At 33.5% G+C, this 22518-nt stretch overlaps 1 protein-coding gene across 1 annotated transcript; it reads right to left on the bottom strand.

Annotated features, from left to right (window-relative positions):
- Positions 1–983: 983 nt before the first annotated feature.
- On the bottom strand, positions 984–21134 carry LOC132747579 (DNA-directed RNA polymerase, mitochondrial-like). The gene is made up of 13 exons (XM_060736997.1): positions 21075–21134; positions 20766–20850; positions 20261–20372; positions 18859–18937; positions 17874–18122; positions 16963–17049; positions 15114–15299; positions 8190–8359; positions 5012–5110; positions 4388–4460; positions 3987–4072; positions 3342–3406; positions 984–2088 (listed from the first exon to the last, which is right to left on the bottom strand). The coding sequence occupies exons 2-13, from the start codon at positions 20821–20823 to the stop codon at positions 2039–2041; spliced, it is 1314 nt and encodes a 437-aa protein (XP_060592980.1). The 5' UTR covers positions 20824–20850; positions 21075–21134; the 3' UTR covers positions 984–2038.
- Positions 21135–22518: the final 1384 nt, after the last annotated feature.

The following is a 22518-nucleotide window of genomic DNA, read 5'->3' as shown; positions in this document are numbered from 1 at the left end:
TGTTGCCACATACTTGTCATGCTGCTACAAAAGTTACCCCCACTGCACACAAACAAAGACCATTTTTACAATTTGTACACATGTTTGACTGAACATTCTAACAAGACTTACCAGACAAATGGCCTAGGAAAAGAACCAGACCTTTGACTTGAACAAAGGCATGATAATTATAAAAAGAGTGTTACAAGCATATAGAAACATAAATAAATACTTTCATATTCTTGGTGTGGCCAATAATTTCAAAAAACACTCTTCACAAATAGTTTTAAAATACCATTATATTTAAGCCAGAAAATTTTAAAATCTTTCACTGACTTGACAAGAGATATGGACTGGAAATGACTATCAATGCACTATCATATCATGACTTATGAATTAAAGTATGAACAAGACTTTAAGGCTGTTGAAATAAATTTTGTTCATTACACGTCATCTTAATAAGCAGCATATAATCATATGCATATTTGTTTTGTAGTTAATCCATTTATAAACAAAGACCATCTATTCACATGACATTGACCTACCAGTGTGACCTTGACCTTTGAACTGTAGACCTGGTTCCTATCCACAACACATCATTATCATGCTAAACACATTTCTGGTGAGTTATTTTAAAATCCATCCAGGAATGATGAACATCAGTGCAATTGTGTGTGACCTTAACAGGTCGACATAATTTTCATTAAATCCCTGCAGGAATGACAGTGTTTTTATGAAAAATTTCCTTCATTGTCGGTGGGACATTGACCTTTGAACTAAAGACTTAGATCTTGTGTGAGACACATTATTTCGATATGCTAACATTTATGCAAATTTATTTTCAAATTCATCCATATGGACCAACACAAAGTGGGGACAGAAAGAAGGAATGATGTAATCTGAAAACTGTATATACCTCTTTATACTGGAGGGAAGGGGAGATGGGGAACATAACATCAATACTGCTATCAATAAAGATCATAAAGGAGTCACAACAAAACTACTTTTATCAAAAACTTTTAATTAAAATTCTATATTCAGTTCATTGGTTTACAGAGAAAAATGACATAATTATTATGAATTACCATTGTCCTTGATAATGGAAGACCTAATGATCATTTTTATCTTCTTACTATAATTAACAATAAAATAAAACTTTTGAATGATTTTTTGTAAAGCTGTCATACAAGTGATGATAAAATTATGTCAGTCATATCATGTGACATGGTATGTTACAGTCACATGATTATCCTTAATGCATAGTTAAGTCAATCACATGACATATTTATACTTTGCTGCGACATAAATACACCTATGACATTTTTGTCACATGCTTTGTCTATAACATGACAAACTGTATCAACCATGGTTAAGCCCATCACATGACATACTTTTGTGAGATAAAGTCAATCACGTCACATGTTTCATGTATGGTTGGTACACCACAGTCATGACATATCCAAGATACCTTGTTTAAGTTCATCACATGACATTTTTCAGGCATGTTTTGGCTATCACATTATATGCCCTAGATATTTTGGTTAATTTGATCACATGGCATGTTTCAGGCATGGTTAGCCCACTACATAACATATCCTAGATACCCTGGTAGGTCCATCACATGACATACTTTCACATGACATACTTTCTTATCACATGACATGTTTCAGGCATGGTTAGCTCACCACATAATTATATTAGATACCTTGGTTAATGAGTTATAAGTTCATCTCATGTCATGTTTCAGACAAGGTTAGCCCACCATATGTCCTAGATATCACGTAGGTCCATCACATGACATAATATCACATCACATGACATAATATCACAGTAACTTTGGTTAGTCCATCAAATGTAACATCCTTGGTACGTCCATCAAATAACATTTTCCAGGTATGGTTAGTTCATCACATGATATGTTCTTGTGACATGGTTTGACCATATGGCTCGATGAAAATGCTTTAGTCAACTGACTGAAAGCCCTGCATGTGGAGGTTTTCCACCTATGTATTTGGCTACCAGCACTGTTAAAGTATCACATTTAAACCCATCTCATTTATCAACTGAAGAAGAATGGTGAATGCTGTATCTCATCTAGGTCAAAATCTCCTGTAATCATCAAATAATATGATAAAACTTCTCACACAAATAGGTCAAATTAAAGGGAATTTAATAACGGATATTGATTTTTATGGAATTTAAATAAGATACAAGAGAGTCATGATGGCCCTAATATCGCTCACCTGAATATAAAATACTCTTAAAGACAAGGAACAAGTAATATTGTTAACGAAAGCAAATACATGTGTATTAAATCTAAATCTTGAACTGACATCATAAATTATATAGAGGATATTTGTTTAGTACAGTGTAAGATCGGAATATATTTCACCGAGTGAGCACCAAAAGGTATATTTCACGAGTGGCGCAGCTACGAGTGAAATATGAACTTTTGGTGTTCACAAGGTGAAATATATTTCGATCTTACACTAAACTAAACAAATTTTCTTTTTATTTTATGCAAAGAAACGTTTTAAAAAGACATTAAACCTAATACTGAATGAAAAGCGCGCCAAATAATAACACAACGCTACGTCATTTATGACTTCACTTCATTAAGTTGGTACCCAGTTCTGTGCACGCTGGTATTTCACTGAAACAACGTAAACGGCTTAAATTCAAAAGTGAAATTATCAAAGTGGTAATTTCACTGTTTCAAACAGTGAAATTACCAGTTTTAAATCACTGATATATTTCTATAAACCACCAAAAAGCATGTAATAAATATCTATATATCAAATAGTGCACATGTAAAAACATTGGTGGTTGCTATTGCTTATTGCTGGTTGCTATTGCTAAGGGAAAACGACAGTTACCAAAGAAGTCACTAGTGCTACATAAAATAAAATGTTTCCTTGGAAGTAAGTGCCTGCTATTAAATTCAATGGTAAATTCACTAGTTGCTATGGAAAGTTAAAGATTGCTATGAAAGTCACTGGTTGCTTTTGAAAATTACAGTTGCTATGAAGTCAATGGCTACTATGTGGTCACTGGTTGCTATGAAAGTCAATGGTTGTTATGAAAAGCAAACTATTGCTTTGGGAGTCATAAGATGCTATGGAAAGTCAATAGTTGCTATGAGTCACTAATTGCTATTTGAAGTCACTGTTTGCTATAGAAAGTGACCAGTTGCTATGGAAATTCAGTGGTTGCTATGGAAGTCAATGGTTGCTATGGCAAAACACTGGATGCAATGAAAATTCATTGGGTGATAATGACTGTTCACAAGGTTTGCATATAACAAAAAAAAGGCAACGAAATGTTTTCTTAGACAGGGTGATGGTTGTTCAAAAATACATTACCTGTCCCTGGCACATCTGTAAATGTCTTTAGCAAATTGGCATATTGTAGGGCATTCAATTCACCACTGGAAAAAAAAAAAATTTTTTTTACATTAAAATGATATAAAAATATGGAACAACCGTGATGACCCTAGATCACTTGGTATAAAGGTCATAATTTTTCAATGCAGAGGTAGGACAAATAGCTACAATGGGGATGGACCATTTTGATCCTTTTGCCAAAATCCATAAAAAATTTTGTAGAAGTCATTTTTGTGGAAGTCCATAAAGAAATGCTACAATGCAAATATCAAAGGTTTAGGCCGTGCAGATTTTCATAATGACAATTGAATGTGTTTTCCAAAATAAGTCTGTGTAACATGTGTGACACTTGGAGCAAGCTTAATTTTGACCCAAGGGGCATAGCTTTATTGCACTTTCCTATAAAAATTTATGTAAACTCAATATTTATCTCGCATCTTTAGCTTGATTTCCAGGACTAAAAGATTTGAAGTTATATTGTTAATCAAACCATGTTCTTTCCTTTGTTTTTATTTCTGAACAATTGTCATAAACATAGTTTACGCTACAGCAAGGACTTCAACTTTCTATCATAAAAATATTTTATTTAGAAAATACATTATCACCTGTTAATTAATACCTTACCTGTGAATATATCTTTCTATGAAGTAATTAGACAGGTTAGGAAGTATAGGTTGTTTATGTAAGGCAATAAACTGTTCTCTTGTTACCTGAAAAAATAAAATTAAATAAAACCTAGTACCTTTACCTATAGTTTACTGTTATATCTTATTTCCATTCAAAAACAGAAGTACACTACATGTATAGACAATTATATATACAGCTGTGTATTTAGACATAGTAGTTGATGCACCTTTTTCTGTGCAATAACATCTGCACGAGCACGAGGATGCATTTAAAGCCGGAGTGAATATGACAAGATCTCTGACCCCCCCCCCCAGCACCGACTTAAACAAGGTATAAACACTGTAAGAAATGTAATCATTAGGACCAGACCAATATAAAGGCTACACTATATAACATACCTTGCTCATTATATCCACATCACATGGGTGTGTCCAGTATGAATCATGTACTGAAGCATATGTAAGGCCTTTTCTGAAAACATTTAACATAAATGACTGTTAAATAATTACTATACTCACTACACTCAAGGTCAAAAAATACTTTATGAGTCATGTAAGACACAAATTGAAAATTGCAAATGTTTAACTAATTCAAGGGCAAAATCTCTACAATTACTGAATAAATTCAAAAGAAAACCCCTAAGTGCATAACTTTACATGCTGACCAAAATTTCTGTAAAGTTTCATGACTATAGGTCAAATACTTTTTGGGCTATGAGCAACACAAGTTGAAAATTGCAAAGTTTTAGTAAGTCAAAGGCAGTAACTCTAACAAAAACTTAATTAATCCACATGCAAAACCCAAGGTGCACAACTAACATGCTGATCAATATTTCTGTAAAGTTCGTTGACTGTAGCTCATGCACTTTTAGGGCTACATGTGACAGCATGGAACACACATGGACAAGGGCAAATCTAAGTGCACCCTGTCCTCCCTCAGAGTGGAGGCATTATAACAAAGCTATACCTGTATATAACAGTATCAAGGCGATACCTCTATAACAATAACAAGACTTTACCTACCTATAACAATAAAGTGAAGTTAACATCATGTGGGTGGAATCTAAAGAATGAATAAAATTAGGAGCAAATCCATTTTTCTGCTTATAAATATCAGCAACTCTGAAATAAAACAAGATATGTTTGTAAAACATGTATGCCCCCTATCGGCAGCCAATTTGTCATGTGATCAGGTTATTATGCATGACTTCTGACCCAGTGAACAAGCAATTAATAAGGGTTATCTAGTATCTACTGGTCATGACTAGTCACAAGGTAATAATTATTGTGACCCCATAGGTTGTGTGCAGCAATTAAAGTTATTAAAAATCTTACCAAATAATATATACATAAATTTTATGAACCACAAAGGCCTCATTAATGACAGCCAAGATGTTATATTACATAAGACCTTCAAATGTGTATACCAAAAGCACATAAAAATATCAACCAAGGCAACTTGAGTTGTTGAGTTATTGGTCAGAAACGGTCATTAAGTACAAGGTCACTATGACATTGACCACTTGACCCCAAAATCAATAGGGGTCATCTACTGGTCATGACCAATCATCATACCAAGTTTGAAGTTCCTAGGCCTAAAGGTTCTTTATTTATTGATCGGAAACTGTTTTTACCTACAAGGTCAATGTGACTTTGACCCCTTGACCCCAAAATCAATAGGGGTCATCTGCTGGTCATGACCAATCATCATACCAAATTTGAAGTTTCTAGGCCTAAGCCTTTTTTAGTTATTGATCAGAAACCGTTTTTACCTACAAGGTCAATGTGATCTTGACCTTTGACCCAAAAATCAATAGGGGTCATATGCTGGTCATGACCAATCATCATACCAAGTTTGAAATTCCTAGGCCTAAGCGTTCTTTAGTTATTGATCAGAAACCGTTTTTACCTACAAGGTCAATGTAACCTTTGACCCCTTGACCCCAATATCAATAGGGGTCATCTGCTGGTCATGACCAATCATCTTACCAAGTCTGAAGTCTCTAGGCCTAAGGGTTCTTTAGTTATTGATCAGAAACCGTTTTTACCTACAAGGTCAATGTGACTTTAACCTTTGACCCCTTGAACCCTAAATCAATACGGGTCATCTGCTGGTCATGACCAATCATCATACCAAGTTTGAAGTTCCTAGGCCTAAGCGTTCTTTATTTATTGATCGGAAACCGTTTTTACATACAAGGTCAATGTGACCTTGACCTTTGACCCCAAAATCAATAGGGGTCATCTGCTGGTCATGACCAATCACCATACCAAGTTTGAAGTTCCTAGGCCTGAGGGTTCTGTAGTTATTTATCGGAAACCGTTTTTACCTACAAGGTCAATTTGACCTTGACCTTTGACCCCTTGACCTCAAAATCAATAGGGGCCATCTGCTGGTCATGACCAATCACCATACCAAGTTTGAAGTTCCTAGGCCTGAGGGTTCTTTAGTTATTGATCGGAAACCGTTTTTACCTACAAGGTCAATGTGATCTTGACCTTTGACCCCTTGACCTCAAAATCAATAGGGGTCATCTGCTGGTCATGACCAATCACCATATCAAGTTTGAAGATCCTAGGGCTAAGCGTTCTTTAGTTATTGATCGGAAACCGTTTTAACATACAAGGTCAATGTGACCTTGACCTTTGACCCCAAAATCAATAGGGGTCATCTACTGGTCATGACCAATCACCATACCAAGTTTGAAGTTCCTAGGCCTAAAGGTTCTTTAGTTATCACTCGGAAACCATTTGGTCTACGGACCGACAGACCGGACGGACCGACAAGTGCAAAGCAATATACCCCCTCTTCTTCGAAGTGGGGGCATAATAAAATTATTTCAGATAAAGAAGGCCAGATCACAAAGACACTCATTTCATATTTCTTTGTTCATAATACCAATAAGGCCATGTAGGTATCAAACAATAAAAAAGTAGGATTTATTTACATTACTATAAAGTTCCATGTATACAACAAATGTCCTCTCTCTTTTCAGCCCATTCTGACAGACAAGCTTATTATAACAAACATTTGTGCTGAGTAATTTCAAATTCCTTTCATAAATGACTTAGTTATTGAACAGCCATGAAAGTGTGACAGACAGACGTTCTCAGTTTGGTATTCAAGTGGCTACTCTTTTGTTCCCTCTTTTGTTCTTATAGCCACATCTGAGAAAAAGTAGCCACATAAGAGCTTACTGAATGAATAGCATCAAAGGTTTACTGTTCCCTACTGTTCCCCAAGTATCTATATGTAAGTACGGACAGACGGAGACTATTTCTTTATCCCCTTTTTTTTCTTCGAAAGGGTTGGGGACAATTATATACTCCTGGCACCTGTATATACCAATTTTATAATACTGCACGTTTGTAATGTTGCTTTTCATTGGATAATTGTGACGTTTATATAGTTTTATATACACGGCTGTTGTCATTTCATAACGAAATCTTACTTTTTTTCTCTAAAAAGTGATGTTTGCTGTATTATAAAATTCATTATAAAGAATTGTCGACAGGTTATATGGCCGTATATACACTGCTGTTTGCGATATATAATTTTTCGCCTACCGGCTCGGGTTTATATTTACAAAATAGCCATTTATATAGGGCCATATAACCTGTTCAACAATCTTTATAACTAATAATATACCCATGACAACTATATACACCTATGATATACTAATCTCCGTTACCCATGGCACCTGTATCAGGGCATTTTTTCCTTCTAGAACAGGGGCCGATGTTAGGCCCCTTCACAATTCAAAATTGAACTTTTTGTAACAAATCGGCGGAAAGAAATTCACATTTCAAAAGAAATTTCACAAAATATTGTGACTTCGTCCTCGAAATTCATTGTTTACCTTCTGGTAAAACTTGACTTTTGTCAATTGCAAACACGTAAATAGTTATTATCAAGTTAAATGGTATTTGCACATGTTTACCGGGTTAAAGTTCCTACTCCAAGCAGATTTTACACAGGTCAGAAATTATAATCAAGCATTCATAGCAAATTGTTTCCGGTTTCAAAATGTTGCAAGATGGCAAATATCATGTCATTTTTTTTACAATTTTATGACATATTCACTTCTTTTCACAAAATGAACAGGCCCAGACCCCTATACAATTTTGACAAAAAAATGCCTTTTGTATACACCTATATGTGTTACCTATGGCACCAATCATATACTACAATAAAACTTACCTTAACGATTCTGTTTTGCGAGTCAAATAGTTATAAATTTTGTCGGGCATGTCTGGTGGTTGAAGTTTACTTTTATAGTAAGGTTGAATACACAATAAATTCAATGGTGTCACCCATTCCACAGCCTGTCCTCCTTTACTGATAGCTACAGAACATTTGTTAAACCATTCCTGGAATTTATTATAAGTCAATTGTAGTAGACAAATACTGTAATAAGAACTGCAATTTCATCATTTTATAAACCACAGTCATAAACTAGACTATATGACAATTAAAACAAGATGGCTACAATAGCCTTAATGGCAAATATTTGCTCACATGAAAGTGACAAAATAAGTAAGTTCATTATGAAGTTATTGGTACAGGTATAAGTTAACATATATCCAATTTATCCTTGTAACTAAAGACAGATTGAAGATTAACTACATGACAGGGTGATATAACAAATTTACAATGGGAATTGTGGAAAGGCAATAGTGACATAAACAAAGTAGGTCCAGGTGCATCTTGATACATTATGTTTTAGGACCAATGGTCAATTAACTTTGATTTAACAACCAGTTTTATGTTTTATTATTACAGATCTCCAGTGACGTGAAAATAAGTGTAAGAGGTAGCATTTATCAAAGTGCAACCATTATAGGTCCATTAATGACCTTGACCTCATTACCTGAAAATTGGTGTGGCAGGTAGAACACTCTTAATACATTTGAAGTGTCAGAATTTAATATATTGACCATGAATGAAAACTGAATCCAAAGGTTTAACCAAAAACAGATGCCCTGTTTCTTTAAAAGTGGAAGATGGACTTAATTTTGGCAAAACATCTGACATTAGGTAAAAACTTTGTAAGCTGAAGTCTGGGTGTAAAATATAGGCCTTCAACATGCTGTTCTATTTAAATGTGTGCCTATTTTTAAGATTCTTCCAGAGATTGGGAAAGAATTTTTGCAAATGAGACTATGTTCCACCTGTTGGAAAACTTATGAGACATTTTTTAAAGTTATGTTTTTTTTTTTTGTTTTTTGGGTTTTATGTCACATCGACACAGTATAGGTCATATCGCGACGTTCCAGCTTTACTGGCGGAGGAAGACCTCAGGTGCCCTTCTGTGCATTATTTCAGGCACAAACGGGCACCTGAGTAGAACCACCGACATTCTGTAAGCTAGCTGGAAAGCTTCCTCACATGAAAGAATCCAAAGTCCCTGTCGGGATTCGAACCCACAGCGGTGAGGGGCAAGTGGTTTGAAGTCAACGACCTTAACCACTCGGCTACAGAAGCCCTTTAAAAGTTATGAGACATTGTTCAAAACTAATGAGACATGTTTTTCTAAATGATTATAAAGTACGAATAAAGGTCTAAAATGTGTCTTTTCACTTCTCTATGACAAGTAAAATGTAGGTGCATGTGTAAAAGACCCTATCTAAAACAAAGTTTTAAAGATTTGTTATTTGGAAAAAAAATAAAAATTGAATTTTAATTAAAATATGATTGTATTCTTCTGGACACATTTAATATGTATCTGTTTTTCATGCAACATAGGATCACCCTGGAAAAAATAGCTACAATGTACTTGTTTGCCACTTCTAACTGGCCATTTTCAATTGGGTAAGTAGGTAGGTGGGTTAATTTCATCAACAATTGCAGACTTGAATTAAAATAATTTGGTCCTATTTGAATGAACATTATGGTTTAATATACATTATATTTGTTGTTATTATTTTTTGGTGTCAAACAGTTTGTTTATTTGCTGAAGATAAATAAGGTAAAAAGAATCATCATTTAAATGAATCCAATATTTTAAAAGTACCTTTCCATAACATATCAAGTAATATATGACGTAATGTGTACTGTCCATTTTTTTATTTGCATTGAATGGCTTCTAAGTAGCCTTCATTGTTGTCTTTTTTTGACAACTCTACATCAAAGGGACTCACAGCATACAGAAGTCATGCAGTTCAGATATCTAATTGGCTAGTGACCTGTCAATTATTGTAGTGATGTAATAAGCATCACTTCAGCTCATGTTTCACTTTGTTATTGTTAAGTTTTCATAGGCAGGTTATGATGACCTAGATTTACCGCAGAATATTCTGTCAGTGCAACTATAAAAAGATCTAGTTACACTTTTTTTCTGTGGTTACCAAACATGATTTTAAACACAAAAAGGTTTGGATTATTTTTGTTAAGGTAGGAAGATACTAAAACAAGCAATTATCATAGTATTGCAAGCAATCCATAAGTCCCCTACCGGTAAGAGCCCAAGCAACATTCTGAAGGGCCATTTGCCATTCACTTATGTTCCTATTTTAAGTAAATTTGTTGAAAAAGTTCTTTAAAAGTGATCACAGGAAACAGTTTTTATGTACAGACAGACGGACTGAAGGACACTCTAAAGTTATTTTTGAAAATATAACATTTTTAAAATCCTATCATGACTGAAGAAGTTGGAGTAAAATTACCAATTTCTCAAAAAAAAGTCTAAGTTCAAAAGGGGCATAATTCTGGAAATAGTCTTGCTAGAGTATTGAACACTCACAAATGTTGAGTGATAATAAGAAACATTTATATGAAGTTTGAAGTAGATACATTCAGAAAAAGAAGTTATTAAAAAAAAAAAAATGTTTTTTTCATGAAAATTTTAAGTTCAAGGGAGGTAATTCTGATAAATTTTGTGCTAGAGTTGTAAACCTTGTCACATATGATGTGGTTGATGACAAGCAACTTATTATTTAAAGTTTGAAGAAAATACCTTAAGAAATAAAGAACTTATAGTGAAAAAACTTAAAAACTAGAATCAGAAATCTTGAAATTCAGTCTATTTGTTGCCATAGCAACCAGAATTTTCAACATAGGAAGATAAGAAAAGGATGTGCATAATTTCCTTACTGCCATCTATCCATATGTCAAGTTTCATAGACATATTTTCAGTACTTTTCGTGTTATCACTGGATCCAGGTTATGTGTAAAATTTGCCATATTTTCAGTCTATTTGTTGCCATAGCAACCAGAATTTTCAACATAGGAAGAAAAGAAAAAGACGTGCATAATCTCCATACTGCCATCTATCCATATATCAAGTTTCATAAAAATATCTTCAGTACTTTTTGCGTTATCGTGGGATCCAGGTTATGTGTAAAATTTGCCATATTTTCAGTCTATTTGTTGCCATAGCAACCAGAATTTTCAACACAGGAAGAAAAAAAAAGACGTGCATAATCTCCATACTGCCATCTATCCATATATCAAGTTTCATTAAAATATTTTCAGTACTTTTTGCGTTATCGCGGGATCCAGTTTTGTGGACGGACGGACTGACGGACGGACGGACTGACGGACGGACATACCAAAATTTGATGTTTATGAGGCAAATGAGCTCATAAACACCACCTGGACCAACATCCATAAGCAAAATAAGCTCATAAAAGCAAAAAAATAGCTCTTAATTTCAATTTTATGAGTTTATGTTCTTTATTTAACTACGGAATGAAGCTCATAATAATCAAATGTTGGCTCGGACAGACAGACGGACAGACGGACGGAGGGTAAACCGGTAGGGGACTAAAAATTAATGAACTTTTTAATCTAATATAATTTTGGACTGACAGGTTTTGAATGTGTCTGACGGAAACGGCAAACAATGGAGGAATGGAAGCTAATGCTTTAATAACTACAAATGCATGGAAAATCTAAACTTTTGAAAATTATTTTGAACATTTAAAAACTGACTGCCTTGCTTTCCTAATCGACAGAATATTAATAATATTTTCAAGCAGAAAAGCATAAAAAATTTGACGGTGCTAACTCATAGCTACTGTACCAAGTTGTGTTGGCAGATAACTGGTTTAAACTGGTTTAATGCAGATAATTAGTCCTGCCTACTGTACCTGTAGGCGGAGCAAAGAAATTTGTCACTTCGAAATTTATTTGATGCCGCTAATTGATTTACAAACAGTAAGACTTTCATGCTTTTGCTGAATTTCTTGCAGGTCAAATTTGCATTTTAGAAATTACTTGTCTCCTCATTGTTTATTTATGCAACCTAATGTCGTATCTGCAAGCTAATCAATGCGACTAAATTCATTTTAATGCGACTATGTCGCAGGTCGCGGGACTTTACCGATCTCTGTTCTTCAGTTTTAAGTTTCAATACTCCTTATAATGTGACAGATATGAAAGTGATTCTAATGTTTTGTTGAACTAAAAAAATGTTGATTAGCGTAAATAAGTCTATATAATTTGATTTTTTTCCATATGTGAACAATTAATAAAATAATTTGCAGTATTTTTTTTCCAGTATGAACAATTAATAACAAGAGCTGTCACAGGAGACAGCCAAGCTCGACTAATAAAATACTGGACGCAGTAAGGAGGACAAAACTATGAAAGGAAAACCAATTATGTATAATTATGTATTAAGTTATAGTAAAGAAATATCATTTGTTAACATAAATTCCAAGATCAAGGGGAATAATTCTAGAAAAAGTCATGCTAGAGTTATGAACCTTTCACACAACATGTGTGTAATGATAAGAAATATATATTAGAAGTTTGAAGTAGATACCTAAAAAAGTAAAGAAGTTATAATATTTCTTAAAGAAAATCCTAAGTTCAAAGAAAGATTAATCTGTAAATATTGCTTCAAGAGTTACGAACATTGTCACATAAAATGTAATTGATGATAAAGAGTAAGTATTTGAAGTTTGAGGTAGATACCTTTAAAACTAAAAAACTTATATTAAAAAATAACATTTTTCAAGTAAAAAAATCTAAGTTTAAAGGGAGATAATTCTTGCAATATTAGTGCTAGAGTTATGAACCTTGCCACATAAGATGTGGATGATGATAAGTTACATATATTTGAAGTATGACGTTGATCCCTTTAGAAATAAATAAGTAACAGTAAAAAATAAAATTTTTAAGGAAAATTCTAAGTTCAAGGGGAGATAAATCTAAAAATATTGATGCTAGAGTTAAGAACCTTGTCACATAAGATGGGGATGATGATAAGGTACATATATTTGAAGTATGAGGTTGATCCCTTAAGAAATAAAGAAGTAACAGTAAAAAATAGTATTTTTTTAGAAAAATTCTAAGTTCAAGGGGAGATAAATCTGAAAGTATTTGTGCTAGAGTTATGAACCTTGTCACATAAGATGGGGATGATGATAATGTACATATATTTGAAGTATGAGGTTGATCCCTTAAGAAATAAAAAAGGAACAGTAAAAAATAGTATTTTTTAAGGAAAATTCTAAGTTGTAGGGGAGATAAATCTGTAAAAATAGGTGCTAGAGTTATGAACCTTGTCACATAAGATGTGGTTGATGATAAGGAACATATATTTGAAGTTTGAAGTTGATACTTTAAGAAATGAAAAAGTTATAGTGAACTAGAAATGTGTCATCATGCCACGGATGCCCCCGCATGCAGCCAAAATTTCAGATGTTATAATATTTAGTTCCAAATTTGTTTGCACAAATTATTTTTTTCATTTGCAGTTCAAAGCCCTTAAAACTTTTCAATTTTAACACAAACCATTTTCATACAATGTTCAAAGCACTGAAATTATTCAGTCTTAACCTTTTGAAAATAGCATATTTCATATTTGTAGCCAAAATAATGGCTACATACATTTCCACAAAAGTATGAGTGCTGAAACTGAAAGTTCAAATTTTTTCCAACATTCAAGAAAGATAAGTTTGTCCAAAATCATTGAACCACGACCAAATTCAAACTTTCCACAAAAGTATGAGTGCTGAAACTGAAAGTTCAAAATTTTTCCAACATTCAAGAAAGATAAGTTTGTCCAAAATAATTGAACCACGACCAAATTCAAACTTAAACTGCTTATTCCTAAGATGTATCTATATAATTTTCAAAGTGAAAGGGACATATCTCTGCCAAAAAATCATCGAACCATGACCAAATTCCAACTTGACCTGACAATTCCTTTGACAAATCCATATGTCAAATTTGAGTTGAATATGTAACACTGTTGGGTAGATAATAAACAGAAACTGTAAATTTCATATTATTTTCAAAGTGAAAGAGGCTTTACTCTGCCAAAAATCATTGAACCATGACCAAATTCCAACTCGGCCTGGGCATTCCAAAAACATATCCATATGTCAAGTTTGAGTTGAATGTGTTGTACCGTTGGGGAGATAATGAATGGAAACTGAAAATTTCATATTATTTTCAAAGTGAAAGGGGCATAACTCTGCCAAAAATCATCGAACCATGACCAAATACGAACTTGACCTGTATTTTCTCAAGACATATCTATATGTCAAATTTGAGTTGAATGTGTTGTACCTTTGGGGAGATAATGAACGGAATCTGAAAATTTCATATTATTTTCAAAGTAAAAGGGGCATAACTCTGCCAAAAATCATCAAACCATGACAAAATTCGAACTTGACCTGTATTTTCTCATGATATATCCATATGTCAAGTTTGAGTTGAATGTGTTGTATCTTTGGGGAGATAATGAACGGAAACTGAAAATTTCATATTATTTTCAAAGTAAAAGGGGCATAACTCTGCCAAAAATCATCGAACCACGACCAAATTTGAACTTGACCTGTATTTTCTCATGACATATCCAAATGTCAAATTTGAGTTGAATGTGTGCAACCGTTACTTAGATAATGAACGGAAACTGATGATGACGGAATGACAGAATGACGGAAGGACGGAATGACGGAAGGACGGAATGACGGAAGGACGGAACAGGGTAACACTATATGCCCCGGCCATTACATGGCGGGGGCATAGAAATATTTTACTGCACCAAAACTTTAATCTGAAATCTGGACGCGGACATGGACGCCGATGCATGGGCGAGTAGGACAGCTCTCCATATACTTCGTATAGTCGAGCCAAAAATAATTAAATATTTGTGAAAAATTATCACACCTGAATCTGTCTTGCAGATGTAAATAAATTACTCAAACATTGGAAAGTCTTCTCTGCCAAGTATGCGCTGCCAACTAGAATATGTTCACGAGGGAATTCCTTGTAACCAAGCTGACGCTGAATCTGTAATTTGGCACCATACATTGTTACTCCGTAAACCGTTGTCATGATGGACTGCTTGATCACCTTTAAATATACAAATATCAAAATTCATATTGACTAACAGAGGGATAAGAAGCTCTTAAAATAGAACATTTTCCAATCTTGACCCAAAATGCCTTGCTTGAGATTCATTGGTCCTTGGAGTTCATCAATTTCTGCCATCTTGTTTTAACGTAGCTAAATGTGTTAACATTTTCATCTATTACTGAGAATGACTAACATTTTAATTGTCAAATCTTCACTGCTTTTTTGTACATTTCTTCAACTTCTTCTTTTGATTACCATAACATATTTTATATAAAATGGCAGTGAACATATCAGTACATATCATTTTTCTTTTCTCAAAGATGGTCTTGGAAAATCTCTCAAAAATGCAAATTTGCAGGATAATAAATCTTGGCTGTAGATCTTAAATATATCACATCATAGCTTCCTCTCCATTTAAATATAGCTCTGTGACATTGACCAGAGCTAATTCTGTCCAGTTTTATCAAATGCAAACGATTACCAGTTTTATTAAATGCTAACGATTAGAAGTTTTGTTGATTTAATCTTGTGTTACTTTTTCTTTTTTTTTTTTGTTAAATTTTAGTTTTATTCAATTGTACGCATCAATGTATTTTTCTAGTTTTTTTCACTAACACTTTCTATTTTGTTATATTTATAAGACCATAAATTTGAGTTTTGTTAACTTAAACATAGTATCTCTAGTTTTATTTTTAAGCATATGCTTAGCATATGCTTAATCTCTTGTTCTTCCTTGTTTACTCATTTATAAGCACATGGTCACACATTTTTTTTTATATATAAACTATTGTTTATTTTCAAAAGTTGTTGATAGCTTTGTGTATCAAAGGGCCATAACTAATAAAAGAACCTAGGTGACTTGTTATGACACTTGATAAACCACATTTGGTTCTTCAAATAAACATTTTTGCAGTGTATTGTTTTTTTACCTACATGAAATGTTTAGCGACTTAGTAACAGTTTTGTATAATTGTTGTACATTTGTCACTTTTTCACCACATTTTCATGGTAAATAGTCATTACATTTTTCATTATGCTACCATACAAATTTTTACTTAAAATTTATCAGTAATAATGAATTAAAGCATGTGAGGATAAAATCTTCATACTAATGTCAACAGTAAGCTTAACCTAACTCAAATATACATTAGTAAACTATAGGGGTGTAACAATACGGCAAAAACAGTATTGCAATATATTGCCATTTTGCTTAAGTGTATTGCAATATATTGCAATACGTATTGTCGTGTAAATGTTTTGATGTAAAGATGGAGTAACATTTTATATTATTATTATATGTATATATTTTTAGTAGAAACTTAATAAAAATGGAAGGAATAAATAGAAAGTAAAGTGTCACACAATTTGATAAACAAAACTAGTCGCGTGTGACCTTTCACATCCGGGCCGCTTATGTAAATTATGCAGCTGCTTAATACTTTTAAGTGTACTAGTTGTCGGATATTCCATCGTAAGATAAAAATAATGTGAAATTTATACGAAATTAGAGGGCAATTAATTGAAAATTATAATTTTTATAAAATACCGGTGTTCCAAAAATCATACCGCGATACGAAATTTATTTGTTCATATTGCAATATATGGGTATACCAGTAAACCATTACACCCTTTGTAAACTTTGCAACACGAAATTCCTTACCTTTCTCTCAAGGAATGGTTCGCAAATTTTTGCAATTACATAGTCTTTTGTCTCGTTCTGTATATCATACTCAATCTCTTTTCTTACCTGTAAAGGTAAACATAATATATTACATGTACTTTCAATAACCATGATAAAATGTACACTTATTTAAATTGTATGAATGGAAACAAATGTTACAGGAGATATTATTTAGTTTTTATTAAATTTGTGTAATGGATATACATGGCTTTGAATCTAGCCATTCAAAGAGGTTGTGGGGCTTTCAATATCAAAACAACAGCTGTCAGTAGAACAGCTTGCTTGACTATTCTCAGAGCTTGATAGTGAAACAAGTTCAAAAAGGGCCATAACTCTGTCAAAGTCCATGTTGGAGTTATGGGCCTTGGACAGTGACCTATTATGCTCTCAAATAAGTGTGCGATTTGCAACCCATACCCTTAAGTAGTTTTGGAGATACCAACTTGCTAACACAAAACTTATTGATGCCTGGGTTACTACTATAGCTCTCACTTTTTGGCAAAGTCAAGCCAATAATAAATACTGAGCTACAAACAGTACAGATTGTAATCAGTCTCCATGGCTGGCAGAGATGTGCACACTGGCCCGGCTTTATGCTACAAAAGCCAAATGATTTTGTGTACTGTTTCTTTCTCTTTGGCAATTCTTTTTTTATGTTTCTTTTTATGTCAAGTCTGATTACTTTTGTTTTCCAGGGACACCTTTGTGACAGTAACTATTTCTAAGACAATCTTGACACCCATGTGATTATGGCAAATTTGATTACCACCACAAATTTTTTTATTAAAACTAACCAACATGGGGGAGTTGGGTTTCTTTCAAGAACTTCAAGAAATAGTATATAACAAGTACATCTTACTTGAAATATAGAAATTGAATGCTCGACTTACAAGATCGACTACGTCAGAATATACGTCTGCTGGGAAATCACCTTCCTGTTTGAGGTTTACTGATCTAGCCCCCGTGACATCTCGACCTAGTGCTGCGTAATGTTGAAGACCGTTACACGAGCCATCCTGATGCACGGGGTAATGTGAGACATACTTGCTTGGATCTCCACTTCTAACAGCGGCTGCAACTTCTTTACAAGCTGCGAGGGTCTGCCAGGGCTGTTCAGAGGTCATCCACCATTTATTGCCCTGTATTAAAATAGATACATGTACTTATATTTACTTACAAATATCAAGACACCACTATATGCTTGAATTTATATGTTCAAAGAAACTAAAAACATAAAATTTGAATTTCTTACCTAGATCAGCTGGGCACTTAAAAACAGAAATATATGCATTAGATGATATTCAAGAAATATACTCAGAAATAACTTGAAATTTGTATTTTTCTGCAAGTCTTGACACAATTTGAGTAAATTTCAAAAGCATTGCAATTTTTTTCAATTTTCAGCCATATGTCACAATTAGAATACTTATTCGGGAAAAACAGAGTGAGCCAATGATCGGAAATTTTGCAATTGGAACACTGATTATAAAATATTCTATTCTTGCATAAAAGTATAAGTTCCAATAGGTTATTCTGAGTTTCATAAAATAAATTTTGTATTAAGATTTCCAGTAATTATTGCTTGTTCAATGTTTTCCATATGCTAGTGAGACATCATTTGTTTCTGCCATCTGGCTATATGTTTTGATAATGAAATTAAGCTGTATTTACACTGCACCCCGAGTCAAGCATATTAAAAATAATGCAACAAAAGCGAGTGGTATTGAGATTAATCTGTTAATGCACGTATTGTTCTCTGTTAATGTACACTAGTGCTCATTTTTTATGCAATACAATACAATACCTTTATTGCTTCATACGCCACCATGTAAGAATAGCAGTTTACTTACAACAACAAGTAAGGTATATAATTACATTTAATGGGTTGTCAGCAGAATCACATATTTCTGGCATCATTTCATCAGCATATTTTAACCTCTCTTCAAAAGATGCCCTGCAATACAGAACAAGCCAGTCATGATGGCATTAAGTCACTGACCTGCATTCTAATTCTAGGAAAGGTTACTGAGTCATCCTAAAGTATGCTGTTCAATTAGTGTGAAAGAGAATGAAGCTGAAAATTTCAAAGAAGATCACTGGATCATTCTGATATAGTTAGGTGAATACATGTTGAGACTCATCTCCTCTATATACTAAGTTAGGTAAATTTATGTAAGTAAACTGATTCCCACTACTACTATAATATACCAAGTTAGGTGAATATCATTCAACTGTTTCCCAACACTACTATATACCAAGTTAGGTGAATATTAATCGACTGTTTCCCAACACTACTATATACTAAGTTAGGTGAATATTAATCAACTGTTTCCCAACACTACTTAATACCAAGTTAGAAGAATGTTGATCAACTGTTTTCAACCAATACTATATACCAAGTTAGAAGAATGTTAATAAACTGTTTCCAAACACTACTATATACCAAGCTAGGAGAATATAAATCAACTGATTCCCAACACTACTATATACCAAGTTAGAAGAATGTTAATCAACTGTTTCCCAACACTACTATATACCAAGTTAGGAGAATATTAATCAACTGTTTCCCAACACTACTATATACCAAGCTAGGAGAATATTAATCAACTGTTTCCCAACACTACTATATACCAAGCTAGGAGAATGTTAATCAACTGTTTCCCAACACTACTATATACCAAGCTAGGAGAATGTTAATCAACTGTTTCCCAACACTACTATATACCAAGTTAAAAGAATGTTAATCAACTGATTCCCTACACTACTATAAACCAAGTTAGAAGAATGTTAATCAACTGTTTCCCAACACTACTATATACCAAGCTAGGAGAATGTTAATCAACTGTTTCCCAACACTACTATATACCAAGTTAGAAGAATGTTAATCAACTGATTTCCAACACTACTATAAACCAAGTTAGAAGAATATTAATCAACTGTTTCCCAACACTACTATATACCAAGCTAGGAGAATGTTAATCAACTGTTTCCCAACACTACTATACACCAAGCTAGGAGAATATTAATCAACTGATTCCCAACACTACTATACATGTGTATACCAAGCTAGGTGAATATTGGTTCACATGTGTGTTCTAAGTTTAATAAGGGTCCATCCTTTCAGGCACTGAGTACGAACACTACTATATATCAAGTTACGTGAATATCTGATTAATTCTTACTATAGCACAAATCATGAAATGATATTCTTATTTCTCACTTATTATTCTACCATAAAACAATAAAGCATCAATCAAATCAAAAATTTTCAGAATACCTTTTTTTATGTTCTGTAAGATTGACTAGATGAACTTTAAGCCAATAAAATCCCTTCTCTCCAAGTGGTTTTCCTTTTGCAAACATCAAGAGTGCTTTAACATAATCCTGATCTAAAAATAAAATACCAGCGATGTGATTCTGATAAAAAACTGAATATCTGTACCAGGTTTACAGGACAAAACTCACTAACTCATGGTAGTTTGGCTTAAGAAATTTTTTGTAAATAAAAAATGAAGGTCTACAAAAAGGCATTAAAAAGTTTATCAAGTTGAAATACATTAAATGAAATTGTTACGTCCTTCAATGGTACATTCGCTCCCTCCCCCTTAACCCCCCCCCCCCCCAAATATTTGGATTGTTGAATTGAAATTCTAGGAATCTTAAGATCTGTAATTCCCTTTATTTCATGATATCTACATGACAATATGCACTAAATTGAAAGAAATAATGATAAATTCTGAAGAAAAAAAGCTGCAACCTTCAACCTGTAATTCTCCACTTACTTTGATGCTGCAGATGAGGAGCCACTGGGTAAGACCTTCCCCGAAAATCAATGTTCATAGTCAACCAGAAAGTTCTATCTCTCAGCTGAAATGAAAACCAGTTGTGCATTTTAAACAGCAGGCCTTCATATGAGCAAATAAGAAACATTCAAGAAAGAGTCAAATGTAAGAAAAACATACATTTTTTGTGGTACTGACATTTTTTTATGATTATGGTATTGACATTCTTGTATGATTATGGTATTGACATTCTTGTATGATCATGATATTGATATCATTTTTTAATTTATACAGTAAAATATGATATACCTGATTTGCAATAGAAAGTTTGTATAGACCACTCCACCACAGACTCACAGCCCAGCTTTTGGATTTTCCAACACAAACATTCTGTTTTTATACTCCTTTTCCTCAATTGTGTGGGACTGAAAATTTTTTAACGGGTTTATATCTACAGCTATATCCAATCATCCTAAACTTTATTTGATCATCACTTTATTTATAGAGTATAAATGCTTCCATTACTTAAGCCATAGTTTGAAATAACTAGGCATTGAAATATACATTGTAATTTGATAAAGGACATGATCACACATTTCTTTGACATATTTTGAAACATTCTTTTGCTTTATAATTAAACCATTGTGTTATTAACACTTATTGTTTCATTAAAGCCTTTGCTTATAAGCCATATCAAAATATTCTTTAATAATATCATATTTGAAAAATATTTCACTGAAAACTAGAAATGTGTCCATAGGACACGGGTGCCCCCATCGCGACACTGTTCTGTCAATCTTTTTACTAAGTCAAGGGAAATAACTCTACAAATACTGGATAAATCCACAAGCGAAACCCCAGGTGCAAATCTAAAATATGCTGAGCAACCTGCCCATAAGTTAATGACTATGTCAAATCCTTTTTGAGAAACTTGCGACACAAGTTGAAAATTGCAAAAATTTTCTAAGTGAAGGGCAATAACTCTAAAAATACTAAATAAATCCAGACGAAAATACCTGGTGCACAACTGCACATGCTGATCAATATTCCTGTAAAGTTTCATGACTCTAGGTCAAATACTTTTTGAGTTATGTGCGACACATGTTGAAAATTGCCAAATTTTACTAAGTCAAGGGTTTGTTTGTTTGTTTGTTTCATTTTACGCCTTTTTCAACAGTATTTCAGTCATATAGGCGGGTAGTTTCCTAACCATCGTTCCTGGAGAGTTACACCAGTACTAGACAACCTTCCTCCGCGCTAAACTACCAAAGCATCTCCCGGGGATAGAACCCAAGCCAGAGAGGTACCTGGATTAGAAGTCATCGACTCTAACCCCTCGACCACGGAGGCGGTTAAGTCAAGGGCAATAACTCTGAAATTACTAAAAATATTCAGACGAAAATACCCAGGTGCACAACTACACATGCTGATCAACATTCCTGTAAAGTTTCATGACTCTAGGTCAAATACTTTTTGAGTTACATGCAACACAAGTTGAAAATTGCAAAATTTTACTAAGTCAAGGGCAATAACTCTGAAAATACTAAAAATATCCAGACGAAAATACCCAGGTGCACAACTACACATGCTGATCAATATTCCTGTAAAGTTTCATGACTGTAGGTCAAATTCTTTTTGAGTTACATGCGACACAAGTTGAAAATTGCAAAATTTTACTAAGTCAAGGGCAATAACTCTGAAAATACTAAAAATATCCAGACCAAAATACCCAGGTGCAGAATTACACATGCTG

This window comes from Ruditapes philippinarum, unplaced genomic scaffold, assembly GCF_026571515.1.
Source record: "Ruditapes philippinarum isolate M1 unplaced genomic scaffold, ASM2657151v2 ctg4346_1_1_1_1, whole genome shotgun sequence".
Classification (NCBI taxonomy): domain Eukaryota; kingdom Metazoa; phylum Mollusca; class Bivalvia; order Venerida; family Veneridae; genus Ruditapes; species Ruditapes philippinarum.
Note: the sequence above shows the minus strand (reverse complement) of the source record. Positions and strands in the feature narration are given on the sequence as shown.